Source organism: Lepidothrix coronata, unplaced genomic scaffold (assembly GCF_001604755.1).
Source record: "Lepidothrix coronata isolate B3197 unplaced genomic scaffold, Lepidothrix_coronata-1.0 Scaffold73, whole genome shotgun sequence".
In the NCBI taxonomy this organism is placed as follows: domain Eukaryota; kingdom Metazoa; phylum Chordata; class Aves; order Passeriformes; family Pipridae; genus Lepidothrix; species Lepidothrix coronata.
This window is the reverse complement of record NW_016690253.1, coordinates 3719721-3735857: the sequence shown is the minus strand read 5'-3', so window position 1 is coordinate 3735857 and position 16137 is coordinate 3719721. Positions and strand designations below refer to the sequence as shown.

General features: G+C 49.3%; 1 protein-coding gene across 3 annotated transcripts; it reads left to right on the top strand.

Annotated features, from left to right (window-relative positions):
- The first annotated feature begins 309 nt into the window (after window positions 1-309).
- On the top strand, window positions 310-15633 carry RAB41 (RAB41, member RAS oncogene family). Of its 3 annotated transcripts, none has more exons than XM_017819174.1 (9): window positions 369-498; window positions 1915-1973; window positions 3634-3687; window positions 5605-5710; window positions 9152-9257; window positions 9489-9600; window positions 10873-10966; window positions 12665-12731; window positions 13572-15633. In XM_017819174.1, the coding sequence occupies exons 2-9, from the start codon at window positions 1948-1950 to the stop codon at window positions 13634-13636; spliced, it is 630 nt and encodes a 209-aa protein (XP_017674663.1). In that variant the 5' UTR covers window positions 369-498; window positions 1915-1947; the 3' UTR covers window positions 13637-15633. The 3 variants fall into 3 exon arrangements, with proteins under 3 accessions (XP_017674661.1, XP_017674663.1, XP_017674662.1); XM_017819173.1 differs by having other exon boundaries at window positions 9149-9257; XM_017819172.1 differs by lacking the exon at window positions 5605-5710 and having other exon boundaries at window positions 310-498.
- The last annotated feature ends 504 nt before the right edge of the window (window positions 15634-16137 follow it).

Genomic DNA, 16137 nt, shown 5'->3' with positions numbered 1-16137 from the left:
CCATCCCAGTAAAGCTGGGTCCAGCCCCAGCACAGCCAGGTCTATCCTGGTACACCCATCCCCAGGCCTATCCTTGTACAACCAACGCAGTACAGGCAGACCCATCCCAGTAAAGCTGCACCCCTCCCCAGCACAGCCAGGTACAACCCTCCCCGGTACAGCCGGGCCCATCCCGGTCCGAGCCGCAGCATCCCCGCCCCGGAGGCCGCCCCGTCGCCATGGCAACCTCCCCAGCACCACGGCAACCGCCCTGCCCGTTGCCCGGGTAACCGCCCTCCCCCGTGGCCATGGCAACGCCCCTCCCCGGGGCGGGCCCGGCGGTGACGCGGCGGAGGTGACGCGCGGGGCGGTGGTACCGGAGCGCTCGGCGCTGTCTCCTTGTCCCCATCACGGCTCCCGCTCGGCCCCCCCGCGCCGCCATGTCCGCGCCCGGCAGCGGCGGCGACTTCGGCAACCCGCTCAGGAAGTTCAAGCTCGTGTTCCTGGGCGAGCAGAGCGGTGAGCGCGGCCCGGGCCGCGGGGCCCGGCCGGGGGCAGCGCCCGGGGCGGCGGGCGGGGCCGGGGGACGCGCTGGGGCCGGGGGATGCGGGGCGGAGGGGTGCGGGGCCGAGGGGATGCGGGGCCGAGGGGATGCGGGGCCGAGGGGATGCGGGGCCGAGGGATGCGGGGCTGAGCCGCCGGGCGCAGGGAGGGGCGGCCCGGCCTGAGGCCTCGGCGGGCGGGGGCGCGGGGCTCGGTTTGCTCCCGCCGGGGCCCTCCCGGTGCCCCGGGCCCCCTTCCCACCCGCCGGGTCCCCATTCCGACCCGCCGGGCCGGTCCGCAGTGCGCCCGCAGCCCTGTGCGGGAGCGGCCCGAGGGATGCGGGGGCTCCCGGCGGTGCTCGGCCCTGCTCTGCCTCCCTTCCAGCCTCGGGGTTTTTGGTTTTGTCTCCAGTTGACTCCCTTTTGTGCCCCATCCCGCAAAATTCATGGATGAGTTGTGTGTTTTCCTTGGAATTGTGGTGTTCTTTGCTGGGAGTGTCCAAGGCCAGGTTGGACAGGCTTGGAGCAACCTGGTCCAGTGGAAGGTGTCCCTGCCCATGGCAGGGCGTGGGACTGGGTGAGCTTTGAGGTCTCTTCAATCCCAGACCATCCTGGGATTCTTACTGCTCCAGCCCAGAACTGTAGCTCTTGCAGGAATTTCCAGAAGTTCTCCAATTCCCCTGCCTTTCCAAGGCAGGATTGACATTGCTGCTGGTAGATATTTGTCTAACCTGCTTTTAACCCTCTCCAATGTTCATCATTTCACAACCTTTTTAGGCAGTTAATTCCTTTTCACTTTTCCATCCATGTCCTTCGAATTTTTCTTGCCTTCCTGAGCAAGAATTGGAGATCTTCTCCTTGCTTCCTGTTTCATATCAGTTCTGCACTTTGTGTCTTGATAAAATTTGGAGATGTAAATGTAAAGTTTTGAATCAAACCACCAGACTTTGCTCTGTATCTAAAATCTCATTATGAAGGAAGAAAGGATGCAAGTCTTGGATGTTGCTTTTCTGTGCAGCCAAAGGCAGCAGAACTGGGGTGTCACCTGGTTTGTTTTGATGTTTGTGTCCCAGGCTTGGGGATTACATAAGTAGCAGAGCACGAGGAACAAAGCAGATTTGTGGGTTGCTTAAAGCAAACAACCAGTTCTTTGTTATCTACATGGCAACACACCTGATTGGAGGACCAGGCCATCACCATGATTAATTTTTGACCTACAGAGATTGATTTGCCTCTGTCATTTTGGGAATGATTTTCCTAGCTGGTTATTTCCCAGGAAGGTGTGGTTGGAATGGTCTGAGATTGGCAGCTGCTTTCAGATCAGTGCCACTCCCAAAGCAGTGCTTATTTTTTTTCCACTGCTGCTTAAAGTAATTTTTCTCTTCTCTTGTAGTTGGGAAGACCTCCCTGATCACCAGGTTTATGTATGACAGTTTTGACAATACTTACCAGGTATGTGGTAGGATTTTATCTTAATTTTTTGAAAATATTTATGGTTAAATCTGTTCCCTGCTGTTAAAATTTATGCCTGTGAGGGCCAAGCACATTGATCCATGAGGTGTCAGTTAAATATCATATAAAAGGTTAAAATGTGCCGTGAAACAGAGATGAGGCTTCATGATTAAACCAGAGCATCCAGGATGATGTCAGGAAATCCAGTGTACAAAAAGGCAGCAGGGTTTAGATCCTGTTTGGATATGTGAGAAGCCTTGAGGAAGATGGGGAGAAACACTGATTTATGGGTCTGGCTGATGGAGAAGATGATGGTCAGGATGCCTGGTGATGGATTTGGGAGTCTCAGGAAACAGAGGATGAATAAGATGGGAACATCTTGTGATAATTCTTGGTCTCCGGCATCTTTAGAGCTTCCATTTAAGTAGGAGTAGTTGAGTCTGGAGTGTATAGATGGATCTGCAAGAAGTCAGCTTTGGTATATTCAGTCTCTCATTTTTTTTATTACTATTTTTTAACTAAAAGACTAAAGATAGGAAAAGCCAGGGAAGTCTTGGCAGGGAAAGAGGAGGGTGGGGATGAAGAGGCTGCAGATGAAAAGGAGAAGATGTGTAAGAGGCCTGAAGATTTTTAGGAAGAATTAATTGCTTCAAAGGCACTTAGAAGTATTTCAAGGGAATATCAGATATCTTTAAAGCAGGAGATTTGGGGTTATCTTTTAATTCAGCCAGAAAGAGTTACTGGTTTAGACTGGGGTAATTTTGAGTTGAGGACAAATAATTCACTGGAACTGGATCCTCTTGTGCTTCAGGTGTTTCCTTTCCTGGCTTTTGTAAGGTGCTGGCAGACATCTGTGTGCTTATTAAGATTTATTAACCTTGTCCTGGCTAGAAAATAGGCCTCCCAAAAATAAATTCTCCCTACCAAAATTGACTGTGGTGGTCTTTTCTAGTATTCCATGGTCCATGTTCTGCTGGAGCCCTTCTGTGCTGCCTGTGTGTGTTAGGATTAAAATAATCTATGTCTAAAACACTAAAATCTGCTACATCAGAGCTGTCTCCTGTTTCCTGGGGTTATGAAGGGCTGGGACAGCAGCTTGGTTGAAGTGCCTGGGAGTGCATCTAACTTAGTACATTATTTTAAATGTCTTTTTACTGGAATTGCTGTAGCAATGGGAATGTGAATGGACGGAGACTTGCAGAAAGAATGGCCTGAGAAATTAAGCTTCTGAGTGTCACTGGAAGGGAAGCACCTTCTGAAGTGGAAAGCCCTGAGTAAATGTGGCTTTTTAGCTTTGAATTGTCCATGACTTATGTATCTCATTTGTTCCACTATTTGGTTATTTCTAATAAGATAGTTTTTCTCAGGCTGAGCTGGGGTAGGCCAGAACGAGCTGCCGGTTCAGCTGTGATCTGTGTTGAGCTCCATTAATGTCTAGGGCTAAAATCCAGCCTCAGAGGGGGGTTCTTGTGTGAGGAATGCTGTGAAATGAAGCCGGTGCAGATACCCAGATTGCTTTGTTTTCATCCCCTCTGTTGAAAGGCAGATCACTTCACCAGCTTAATCTCAAGTTTGTGGAGGTTTCTGAGAGTTTGGAACTGGTGGGAGCTGCAGCTGCTGGAAGGCAGGTTGCAGTCCCTAATGCTTCCCTTCTTTCCAGGCAACCATTGGAATTGATTTCCTGTCAAAAACAATGTATCTGGAGGACCGCACGGTAAGTGAGGCGTGGGTGGGATGGCGTGGGAGCTGCAGGGCTGGGCCCTTCCCCTGGCCCTTCCTCCAGCAGCTGCTGAAATCCCCCAGAGGACCAGCCTTTGTTGAATCCCGTCACTGACCCCCTCTTTGTGGTACCTGTTAAGATCTGATACCTCCAGCAGGAAGTCAAAATCTTCCATGGAAAACTGGGAGGAGATAATGGCCATATCCCAGGGAATGAATGGGCTGCCTGGTTTAGGTGTAGTTTGCTCCCAGAATTTGCAGCTCTGCCTCTGGGATTGTCAGTAGGAACAGGGCTGAGCAGAGCTCAGGTGTCACAGAACATTCTGAGCTGGAAGGGACCCACCAGGATCATCAAGTCTGACTCCTGAAGTCAATGAAAAGCCAATGAGGAGGGTTCTACAGGAGTTGGTTTTCCAGGGCTTGAAGTCATTCATGATTGGACCTTGTCCCTGCTCATAGAAAGCTCCTGTTTTCAGGACTGTAACACAGTTCTGAGCCACTGTAGTAAAGCAATTTTGGATTTAGCCTGCATGAAATTCCTTTTGGCATAGAGACCCCTCCCACCCCTCCCCTGCCTTTCAGTGTTTGTGGTTTTGTTCATGTTTTGCTGCTGTTTGCCTTTTTTGCTGGTTTTACTGCTGTGTGAGGAGTGTGACAGTGCTGGGGGAGGAGGGGACAGTCCTATGTGTTGCTTTGGGTCTGTTGCTTCCAAGGAAAGCTGAGCCCAGTGTGTGTGATGAGTTCCCTGGGAGCTTCTCTGCCATCTCACCTGTGGTTCAATATGAGAAAAGACCTTCCTTAACCTTTTTTTGGGGGGAACTAATGGATACCATTCTTCAGTGGTGCTGGCAGAAGAGGGCAAAGATCCTGGGAATGCTGCTTGACACCTGTGAGGGCACAGTGGAATGTCTGTGTGCTGTTTCCAGCAATGGAGTGTTGATTTCTCATGGTTGTGTAGGTCAGGATGTTATTCACCTGCTGCCCTGCTATCCACAAAATACCATTTTCATTCCAAATACTGTTAGTTTTCCTGATTATGTAAGTGGTCCACAGAGCCCATGGAGCCTGTTTAAATAACAGAGGTGTGGAATGTAGATAAGAGGAGAGACAAATACAAACACACAAGCTGGGAAGATTCAGACAGTGAAATAGTTCCTCAGATGTAGCTCATGCTGCCTTTTGCAATAAGCTTTGATTTCTGGGCTGGAAATGAAGAATGCTGAGCCTCCAGCTGGGGTGTGGGCTTTGGTGATTTGATATGTCCTTACAGCGAATAACATATCCTGGAATTACACCTGTGCTCCATCACTCAGCTCTGATCAGGGTCTGGACAAACTGGCAGAAGGGACTCCCCATCCCTGGAAGTGTCCAAGGCCAGGTTGGACAGGGCTTGGAGCAACCTGGGCTAGTGGAAGGTGTCCCTTGTTGGATATAAATGCAAGATAAGCCAGTCTGGAGGGTACTTGCTGTTCTGGCTCATCTCCCACTCCTGTGTTTTACCACCTCTGGATTCCCCGTGGGTTGACCCACCCCTGGTGATGTGTTCCTTAGGGATAGGAGTCACACATCCACCAGCTGGAGGCAGGGTCACTGAGGTGTTTCCATGTACTTCCCTCGTTAGCAGGTGGTGTGAGAAGGGGTTTTTAGGGATAGCTGGGTGGATGGTGTTGGTGTGTGGGATGTTACTGGTGTGTGTGCTGAGGTCACTGTGAGGCTCAGAAGTGTCGCTGCCTCTTTCCACGGTTCTGTTCCGTTTGAACTTTCCTTTCCTTGCCTTAGTTTTGCTTTGCAGTTAGTTTATTTTTTTTCCCATTTATTTATTTATTTTTATTTCACTTGAGTTTTGGTTTTTGTTTTCCGTTTTCCTGCTCTCCCCCTTCCCCTTCCCCCCCTGCACTTCTCCATTTCCCAGATCAGGCTGCAGCTGTGGGGCACAGCCGGCCAGGAGAGGTCCCTCAGCCTCCTCCCCAGCTCCACCCGTGACTCTGCCGTGGCTCTCATTGTCTTTGGCACCACAAGTAGGTATTGAGCCAGAGGTCTGCAGGGACCTTGCTTTTAACAGGGATCTTTATGTGTTGGAAGTGTGGTGGTGGTGGTGGTACCCAAAAAGAGCTAAAATAGACCAACTGTGGGTGTTGGCTGAGGGCTGAGCAGGGACTGGGAATTGCTGTGTCTGGGCTGATTGCAATGGCAGGTGGTTGGAAATCTTTGGAAAACTATTATTTTCTTTTTTTTTTTTTTTTTACTTCAGAATTAATTTTTTTTCTTTCTAGAGAAAATACAGATATATATATATATAATTTGTACAAGTACCAGCTTCAGGGGCCAAAGCAAAGGAACACTGTCAGAGTAGGTAAACCAGCACAACACCCATTCACACAGAAGCTGTGGAGTGACTTGGGAGGATTCAAGATTCCCATTCCCTTGAAAAAGAGAACTGGAGATTCATATCCAGATTTTGAAAGAGGAGAGATGCAACTACCAGAATTTCTAAAGAATAAACAAGCTTAGAAGGAAATTCTCTGTAACTCTTGACATGAATGTTCTAGTTCAAGTTAGGAAAATATGAATAGGATTGTTTTATTGTGACTCCTTGTTATTGATTCCAATTGATCTGGTGGAGTTTTTTGTTCATCTACAGTGTCAGGATTTACACCAGTGAGCCAACACCATGTGGGCAAAATTTAAGGAAAGAACACAGCAGAGGTGGAAAAACCTCTGGCCCACCTTTATTCTGTCCCAGAGTGGATTATAGTGAGGGCCAGGGATTTGTTCCACCCTCCTTGGCCGAATTGCTTAACAAATAACAGACTTCTGCAATGATTTATCCTCTGTACTGAGGGCAAATAACGACATGGTCTTTCTCCCAGTACTGTAGCTGAATTCTTCTCTGGGAGAATTCCTGGTTTGGTGCAAACTAACATAGAACTGCCCTGTTTGGGGTTTGAGGAGCACTGAGCTGTGCTGGGACTTCTCTGGGGTGAGGCAGTGTGGCAGGATGCACAGCTTGGCATCATTTTTCCTGCTGTGCAGGTGCAGGATGCTGTTTATCCAGGCAGGTGGAAAAATGTTGCCAGTCCAGGCTGTTCTTAACATCTTCCAGACCTGTCAGAAGTAATTCAGTGATCGCTGATCTCATGGACTTTGGCAAAGGGCTTTGCAGATAATGTCATTGTTTTCTTGTTACTGCCCTTAGCTCTTAGTGAGTGAGAGGCTCTTAAGTTTTCTTGTGTTACTGAAGGAACGTGCTCAGGTGCTTCTGAGGGTGTGAAGAAACTGCTTAGTTATTGTTGCTCTGCTGGACATCCCAAAATGCAGGCGGGGAGAGCCGTGGTGGGATTCCATCCTGCAGCTCAGGCCCCTCCCGAACATTGTTTTTAAGGGTTAATTCTTAGAGTTCCACAGGGGGTTATTTATATTTTCCCCTCCAAAAGGGGGTGCACACAAACTCTGACTGGTAGAAATGAGAAGCCACAGAAATATTGCAGCAAACTCAGGTCACTGCAGGAGTGTCTGCACAGGTCCCGAAGGCCTTCCCTCAAAGATCATCACCTGCACTAAACAAGTTACCTGGGTCAGGCCTGTGCTGCTTCTTCTATTGCCTTTTTGCCTGTGAGTCTGAAGGGTGGGGTGTTAAATCACCATCTGCGTCAAGTTTCATGGTGAACATTCCAGTATAACTGCCTGGGCAGTGTGGGGAAGCTTGGGAAGTCCAGGAGCTGTGCTGATCCATCTGATCTTCCAGCTCCGATGTGACACTGCCCAGGTGCTCCGAGTTTGTCACTTCGAGTTTCCCGGGGTAGAGAAAAACCCTGACTTTCGGTCCTGTAATCAAGTCTGCCTTCCAAATGAAGCAAGAACTAATTGCTTTAACTGTAATTCCTAATCTTCCTTAAGCCCCAGGGCATCAGATCTACATACCCTGATGGAGATAAGATCTTGTTTTGAATCTGCTTGTAACCAGGCGCTTTGCAGCTCAATCAGCTTCTATTTCTCTTCTAAACAAGCAATTACTGGTCCTTGTGAAGCTGCTTTTTGCTGCCTTATTAATCACTGCTCTGCCCCAGTGCTGGGACCAGGCTCCTGTCAGGGAGCTGGGAACCGGTGCCTGCCCCCATGAAAGCCTTTGGGAATGCCAAGCAATCCTGTTTTCTGGCAGTGCACAGCCCTGTGGGGAAGGAAAAGGTGTCACTCCCAGTGTAAAAGCTTTGATTCACTGGGGGATTGGGCAGGTTTTGGGCAGTTGTGGTTCAGATGGGCAGGTCCCAGGCCTTGGAGCTGCCTTCTCTAATAGTTCAGAGTGTGTTTGGGGCTCAAACTGTGCCCCTCACAGCATTTGTGCCTTTTCTGACCCCTGTGCTGCTCTGGAAGGGTGACCCCAAAGCCCTTCCCATCACCTGGAGCCTGCAGTGTGTAACATTTGCTTCCATTTCTGCTGGAACTTAATTTATTGATTGCTTTAATCTCCCATGAAAATCCCCATTGCCATCATCTGGGTGCTGGTGCTGGAGATTGGATACTTTTTTCCTTATGTGGTGTCTGGGCTGAGGGAATTGCCCCAAAAGCTTTGCTCAGAGTAGCTCCAGACTTGGAGTCCTGTGGAGATCCAGAATCCTGCGTAGACCAAGGAGACCTGATTTTTATTTTATTATTATTTTTAGATTATATTATTATTAAATATTATTTTTATTTTATATTATTATTATTTTATAGTTATATTAATATCTATAATATAATTGTCATTATACAATTATATAATATAATTGTCATTATTATTTAATAATAATATTATATACTATTATTATATTATTATTTTATTCTAATGATCTAATATAATTATATAATATATAATATACTATTTTATATATAATATAGTATATAATATGCTATATTATTTATTATATAATATATAATAAACTATATTATATATTATATAATATGTACTATACTATATCATTTATTATATTTATAATTATAAATATTTATTATTATATTTAATATATTTATTATTTAAATTATTTAGATATTATCATTTACTTTTTAAAAAAAGTTTTTTAATGTAATTGTTGGTGTCAGTTGGCAAAGGGAACATGAAGTAAACCAGGCAGTTCCAGCACTTCAAACCAAAACATCCTCACACACCCCAGCGAGGAGGTGTGGCTGTATCCTAGAGCAGTTTGGGAATGGCAGGCTCTGTAGAAGAGCAAAGGAGGTTGATAAAGCACATTATCCATAGAGCAGTTTGGGAATGGCAGGCTCTGTAGACGAGCAAAGGAGGTCGATAAAGCACATTATCCACAGCTGGGAAGCCTGTGGTGTGGTGGTGGGACACTGGGGGCAGTGCCAGGGGTGGCTGGGCTCTCAGAGCTGCTGCGGGGGCTGTGGCAGTGCCCCCTGTCTAAAGGGCAGTGTGTGCTCTGTGTTCTCTCCCCTGCCCCTCTCCCGGGCTGTCCCAGCAGGTGCGGCTGCAGCTCTGGGACACGGCGGGGCAGGAGCGGTTCCGCAGCCTCATCCCCAGCTACATCCGCGACTCCACCATCGCCGTCGTGGTCTACGACATCACAAGTGAGTGCCCGCGGGGGCTCCTGCCTCCAAACACCCCTCCTGCCCCCCCCGGCCACTGCCAGCCACGGGCTCTGCTCAAACACGGTGAAAATTGGAAGTGTTTCCCCCCCTCCTCCCTCTTTTTCCAACAATTTATGGGTTGTGTGGTGAAGAACCTGAGTACAAGCAAAGCGTTGCCCCTCTCTGAAAAGCAGTTTTATGCTCAGCACTCCCATTTGTTCTTCCCTCCAGACTTGAATTCTTTCCAGCAAACCTCCAAGTGGATCGATGACGTTCGGACAGAGCGAGGGAGCGACGTCATCATCATGTTGGTGGGGAACAAAACCGACCTGGCAGACAAGAGGTAACGAGGAGAGCTGGGCCCTGCTGCCCTGGCCAGGAAAAGCCAGGACTGGCTGCCCAGCCTGGCTTTAAAAATTAGTTTGAAACTATCTTAAAAATTGTCGATTTGAAACGGAACATAAATTCTGTGTTGTGAAATTCAGGTTTCTGGTTGCAGCAGAAGTTATTCCCTTTTGCTGTTCTGCAAATAGTTTTGGTTAAAATAAACCCACCTAAAAATATTCCTTTCACTGAAATTAAGTAGCTCTACACTTTGTTTCTCAATAGTGTATATTGTTTGATTTTGTATTTCATGCTGAGATAAAGCCAAAAAGCTGCTTTGCAAAGGCAAGGAAATCTGCTCATTTTCAATAATCCAGTTTGCCCAACTCTCTGTGCACATGCAGCTGTGAGTTCATGGCACAGTTTCTCCTTGTTCCTTTTCAAAGGAAGTTGGGTTTGTGTGAGGCTGAAATGCTGGGCCTGTTAAGGCTGGACAAAGCCACAGGTGACAGTTTTTGAAGTAGAACACAGAGTATGGGAAGCCATTCATCCTCTGATAAAAACCAAGTTTAGTTCTGAGGCCAAAAAGCTGGACTAAAAATAGCCCTGTTCTTGTTCAGTGAAGCCTGTGAAGTTTTTCATTCCAGTCACTGTTGCTTCAGTTTTGGCTGGTGTTTTTTTTCCCTGCAGTTTTCCTTTTCTCATTTTTGGACTCTTTTTCTCTGGTTTGGTTTCTCTGCTCTGTGATTTGTTCTCCTTGCTGTAGACAGGTTTCTGTAGAGGAGGGTGAGAGAAAAGCCCCAGAACTGAATATGATGTAGTTGAAACTGGTGCTAGAGCAGGATATAATGTGAGACAGGTATGTCCAGGGTGGTGCTCAGAGATGCAGTTCCAGGTCCTTGCTCCCAGGCCATCCTTGCTGCTGGAGCCTTTCTGGAATCTCTGTGTCACCTCACAATATTCCCTTCTGTTGGCTTTGGGGAACTCTGTCTCAGGTGCAGTGTGGGGGGTTCTTCCTCCCCTGCAGGGTGCTGTGAAAGAGGCTCAGATGTGCTGCACAAGCTCCATCCTGTGCTGATCATCTCTTACTGATTGTCACCACTCCAGGTGTTCCCTGGGGTGGTTTCATGCAGCTGGGGGTTGTGAATCCTCGAGGGCCCTGAGGTGTCCCTTGGTGGGCTGTGCCTCCTGGGAGGTGGGTGAGCACTGACCACCAGCTCAGTCACAGATGTCTCTAACTCTTCCTTCTGTTCCTTTCTGTCTTTCTGCTCCCGTTGGCACCTTCCTCCAGGCAAATCACTACAGAAGAAGGTGAACAGAGAGCCAAAGAGCTGAATGTGATGTTTATTGAGACCAGTGCAAAGACTGGATACAATGTGAAACAGGTACATCCGTGTTCTGTTCTAAAATCAGGAATCTGACCCTGCTCTATGTGTGTTGGCCCCTGCTTAGGCTTCCTGATCCAGCAGGGATTTGCTCATGTATAATGCCAACCCCCTGAGATGTTTCTTGCCCAGTGATCACCATCAGCTCTGCAGTAGTAGTGGAAGCTCCTTTCCTGTCGAGTCAATGATTTCCTGTCCAAGCTAAGAAAACCTTGGAAGAAAGGAGAGCCAACCCCAGAATGGGCTGAGGATGGGAAGGGGAAAAATCCCTGTTTTGTGCAGCCAGTCAGATGGAATTTGTTTGGTTTTGTTACCAGTTAGTGCAGTTTGCTGAAATCACTGTTGACATCACTGGAAGTTCCTCCTTCTGTTAACAAGCCACAGAGAATCCTGGAATATCTTAGAACAGCTGAGGTTGGAAGGGATCTCTGGAAATCATCTTTTCCAGCCCTTAGACTCAGAGCAGGCTTCCCAGAGCTGGCTCCAGCTGAGTTTGGAATCTCAAAGGACAGACACTGTCTCTCCAGCCAGCCTGCCAATGTTTGATAAGCCATACAGAAAAAAAAAAAAAACAAAACCCAAAACAAAACAAAAAAACACAGCTTCACATTTTTTATTTAAGCAGAATTTCTCATATTTCTGTTTGTGCCCATCGCCTCTTGCTGTAAGTTTGTGATGCCACCCTCCACTAGTTCAGAGGTTGTTGTGAATGTGACAGAGCTTGGAGTGAGGAGCTGGGAGCTCCAGGGGCCTGCAGGGAGCTGTGTCAGCTGGAAAACCCCCTCCCCAGGTTGCTGCACAGCAGCAGATTGAGAGAACCCACAGTGAGACTTTGGGCTTGAGGTTTTTTGGCTGTTCTGGATTGAATCCACTTTGGCTTTGGTTTAACTCTTGTTGCTTTATTTGCCCAGTGGGTGTTTGCAGTGAGAGCTTCTGTGATTAGGAGGATGCAACTGCAGCACCTTGCTGGGACCTTGATTTTCCAAGGAACACACTTTGGGGGGTGGATGAGAAGCCCCTGCCAAGCTGCTGTGAGGAAAATCCCGTTAGCAGATGATTCCTCTGGTTCTTTGTGCAGCAGCTCAGCAGCCTGGCAGTGCCTGGGCCGTGTAATGGCAGCAGGAGGAGCTCCAGGCATTGAGTTCAGAAATTATGCAAAACCATTTTCTGGGTTTTATGGGGATGTAATAGCCCTTCCCAGCTCCAGCACATCCTTAATAGCTTGAATGCAGCTCACTTGAACCAGCTGTTCTGCCCAGGAAAGGCTGTTTGGCAGCAGGACTGAACTGAAGGGATGGGCTGTAAAACTCCTTAAACCTTGTGAGGTGACTTATCACAAATCCCCAAATGTGCCCTGGAACATCACTGGGTGCAGAAGCAGAGGCTGGGACGTGGCTAGTGAGTGCAGGAAGGAGTTGTTCCATGAATCCCTGGAAGAACTATTACTAATAAATTCCGTGTTCTGTTCAGACAGAAACAGATAAAATAAAACTGCCTGTTTCATAGGCATTGAATAACTTCTTTATTAAAACCTGTTAAATTTCCTAGGTAACATTCTCATGACATTGTTGATCAGTGCTTTGCTTGCTAAAGTACCCACATAACAACTTGGTACAGCTCAGAGTTCTGCTGTAAAAGAGTGTTTTTAACAGGCATTTTCTCTGACAAGCCCTGAGCTTTCCTCTTCCTGCTTTCCAGCTTTTCCGCCGTGTGGCTGCTGCCTTACCTGGGATGGACAGCACACCAGAGAAGAGCAAAGAAGACAGTATCCTTGCTTTCCCAGGGAACTGGACAATTATCTGTTGTTAAATTGGGCTCACTGACTGCTTTTGGCACATTGTGGGGATGGGGCTTTGCAGGGACGTGGCTGAAACAGGACATGGAGCTGTTGGAATGTGTCCAGAGGAGGCACCAAGTTGATCAGAGGGATGGAGCAGCTCTGCTGTGAGGAAAGGCTGGAAGAACTGGGATCGTTCAGCCTGGACAAGAAAAGGCTTAGGGAGACCTAAGCCTGGAAGAAAAATGGGGAGGGAATATTTACAAGGGCCTGGAGTGACAGGACAAGGGGAAATGGCTTCTCACTGCAGAGGGTAGGGTTAGATGGGATATTGGGAAGGAATTCTTGGCTGTGAGAGTGATGAGACCCTGGCACAGGTTGCCCCATCCCTGGAAGTGGCCAAGGCCAGGGCTTGGAGCAACCTGGGATAGTGGGAGGTGTCCATGCCCATGGCAGGGGGTGGAACAAGATGAACTTTTGGGTCCCTTCCAACCCAAACCAGTCTGTGATTCTGTGACCCTGTTCATGGGCTGTAGATAAATGTACACAACTAAGGGCAACTAAAGCACAAGTTTTGCATCTCCACTTGAACTGAGGATGAAATCTGTGTAGTTTTAAAATGCTGTAATTCTTCATTCTTTTTGCACAGACCTGTCCACTTGGGCTCCATCCTCTAAAGGGTCTCAGTGTGCCAAGTCCCCTGGTTTTGCAGTGAATCCTGTTCAGGCAGAACATGCTCTGCTCAAACACCATGAGGGGACCACTAACAACCTGTTCTGTCCTTCTTGTTCTCCTTCAACTGGGTGATTTCCTTGACCCCCCCTGCAGTGATCGACATCAAACTAGAGAAGCCCCCCGAGCAGCCAGTCACGGAGAGCGGGTGCTCCTGCTAACAGCACCTGCCAGCCATGCCCTGAGAACATCACTCATTGCCCAGGCATCCCTATGTGGGGCTGGAAAACAGCTCCTGAGAGCGACCTCCCTGTTTACTGGTGGGGAGCAGCCCCGGCCGCCCCTCTCACTGCATGGTATGAGCCCTGAGTGCAGAATGAGTGTCCTGTCTTTTGAGTTTATTTTTTTATGTTGTTGCACTTTGGCACCATGGTGCCCTTTACACTCTCTCTCTCTCTGTCCCTCTCTTCCTCCCCTTCTCCCCCTTTTCCCCACCTCGAGCCCACCTGCTCCCCTGTATCTTGTGAATGCCATGGAAAGGCCGCCACATTAGGGAAGACAAAAATGAAGCTTTGGGGGTGGGTTTTCCGCCTTCCCTACTGCCTTGCATCCCAGCCAGCTCCCTGCCCCACCTGTCCTGCATCCTCACTTCCTCTGAGAAGGCTGCTCCTTTAAACCAGTCCCTTGGACTCAGCCTTGCCTTTTTGGACAGCCCAGGTCACCTGTTCCTAGGCTTTGCTTCCCGCAGGGCACACACAGCATTGGGTCCTTTGTTTCTCCCTCCTGGTGATGACCCTGGCTAACTCTTGCTCACAACTTCCAAGTTTTGCCCCTCGTGTCACACACAGCACTGGAAAGCCCCAAACTCTGAGAGCTTTGGCCTTGTTGCTCCTGTTTGTGTAGCAGAGATCCCACAGCCTGCTCTCCTCGGTTGGAATCTCTTCCCATCCAGAGGATGTTGGTGCTCGGTGAGTGTTGGTGTAGGGAAGGAGGAGGGAACAGAGGCTTTGCAGCGTGAGGGTAGGTGGGGAGAGATCCTCAGGGATTCTGAAAGCAAACAGTGACCTGAAATCCATCACTGCTGGGGCAATACCTGCCCTGGCAGTCATGGATTTGGCTCAGGCTCCTTTCCTGATCTCCATTCTGCTGTTCCTCATCCTATAGATGGGGAACTGCTTCTTGTGGAGCAGGAGAGCCACAGCAGATGGAAGGGCAGCATTCCACTGTCATTCCTAGGTTGCTGCTTGATGGGATCCCACCCAGCTGCTTCTGCCTTTGGAGCAGAACTCTGGGATGGGGCCAGCAGCCCTTTCACTGCTGGGGTGGTTTTAAGCTGCCAAAGCTGAGGGGAGCAGTGAGTGACTGTCAGAGTGGGTGCAGGAATGGGGGATTGTCTGCTGCTGAAGGGAACTCTGGTGTCACTTCCCAACCTTGGAGGCTGGGAAGTGCCTCCTCTCCCCACTGTCCCTGGTTTTCAGAGATTTTCAGAGATTTTAGTGGGGTTTTTGGGTCCATCTGCCCTAACAGAAGTCAGGAGGTTTGTCAGTTGACAGAGAGGAGAATTTCACTGTCCTTTCCCCCCCGGGCTGTGTCACAGAGAGGATGCTGGTGGCAGGAGAGGGACTGAGCACGGTGTGACCACAGTCCCTGCCCTGCCCTGCCAGGGTGTCCCTGACCCCGTGTGTGGAGCCCGCGGGCCCCAAGGAGGGGAAGGGGCAGCTCGGGCTGGGATCTGGCAGTTCCTGGGATGGCAGTTTGTTCCCCTTCCCCTCAGGGTGAGCTGGGCTGCAGGAGGAAGCTGGGCTGTGGTCCCCCATTCCCTGTGGAGTGTCCCCTGTCCCCCCTCCCGGCGGTGGCGGTGCCAGGAGGTGGATCCCTCTCCCTCTCCCTCTCTCTCCCTGTACATACCCGTTGGGATCGCTGGTGTCGCTGTGTCCCTGTGTGTTGCTGTCCCCCCTCCCGGCGGCCCCGCTGCCCCCCTGTCGTGTTGTTGGAGTGGCGGAGCGGGGAGGGAGGGGGGAGACCCCACTGACGGGGTGGGGGGTAATTAGTGAAATGAATAGTTCCCTTCCCTCTGTCCTCTCTGGTGTGTTCAATGCCGTGTGTGTCGGCCCCGCTGTCTCGTAGCTGTAGCGAGTACGTGTGACTATTACTCTGAGTATGGACTGTCTGACACAGCCCTGTATCACAACCAATAAATAAAGTTATTTCACCAACACCTGCGCTGGCCTGGTGCCACAGGGGGACTCACTGCGAGGGGTGACCGGCCTGTACAGAGCAGGGGAGGGAGGAGGAGGAGGGACACAGGAGGAAGGAGGAGGGATGGCAGAGGAAGGAAGGAGGAGCAGGAAAGAAGGGAAGGAGGAGGAGGAGGGATGGAGGAGGAGAGGGAAGGAGGAGGAGGAGGGATGGAGGAGGAGGAGGGACAGTAAAGGAAGGAAAGAAGGAGGAGGAAGAGGGAGGAAGGATGGAGGAGGGACAGACAGACGGAAGAGGAGGAGGGATGGAGGAGGAACAGAGGAGCAGAAGAGACAGTTGGAAGGACTTTTCTCTGCTGACATGTTTGCAAAATGTGGAATATGTAACAATTTCCTTAAGAAAGGCTGTTCTTTGATGTTTGATTTTCGTTTACTTCCAAGCCTGCTCAGCAAGAAAGGGGATTTAATCTGTGAAACAGCAGCCAGCAAGCTCTGAGTGATGGCCAGGGGTTGGAAAGACGAAT

Coding starts and splice junctions, on each gene's coding strand:
- RAB41 (XM_017819172.1), top strand. CDS start 420: ATGTCCGCGCCCGGCAGCGGCGGCGACTTCGGCAACCCGCTCAGGAAG. Junction 499..1,914: donor GTTCCTGGGCGAGCAGAGCG/GTGAGCGCGGCC, acceptor CTTCTCTTGTAG/TTGGGAAGACCTCCCTGATC. Junction 9,258..9,488: donor CGTGGTCTACGACATCACAA/GTGAGTGCCCGC, acceptor TCTTCCCTCCAG/ACTTGAATTCTTTCCAGCAA.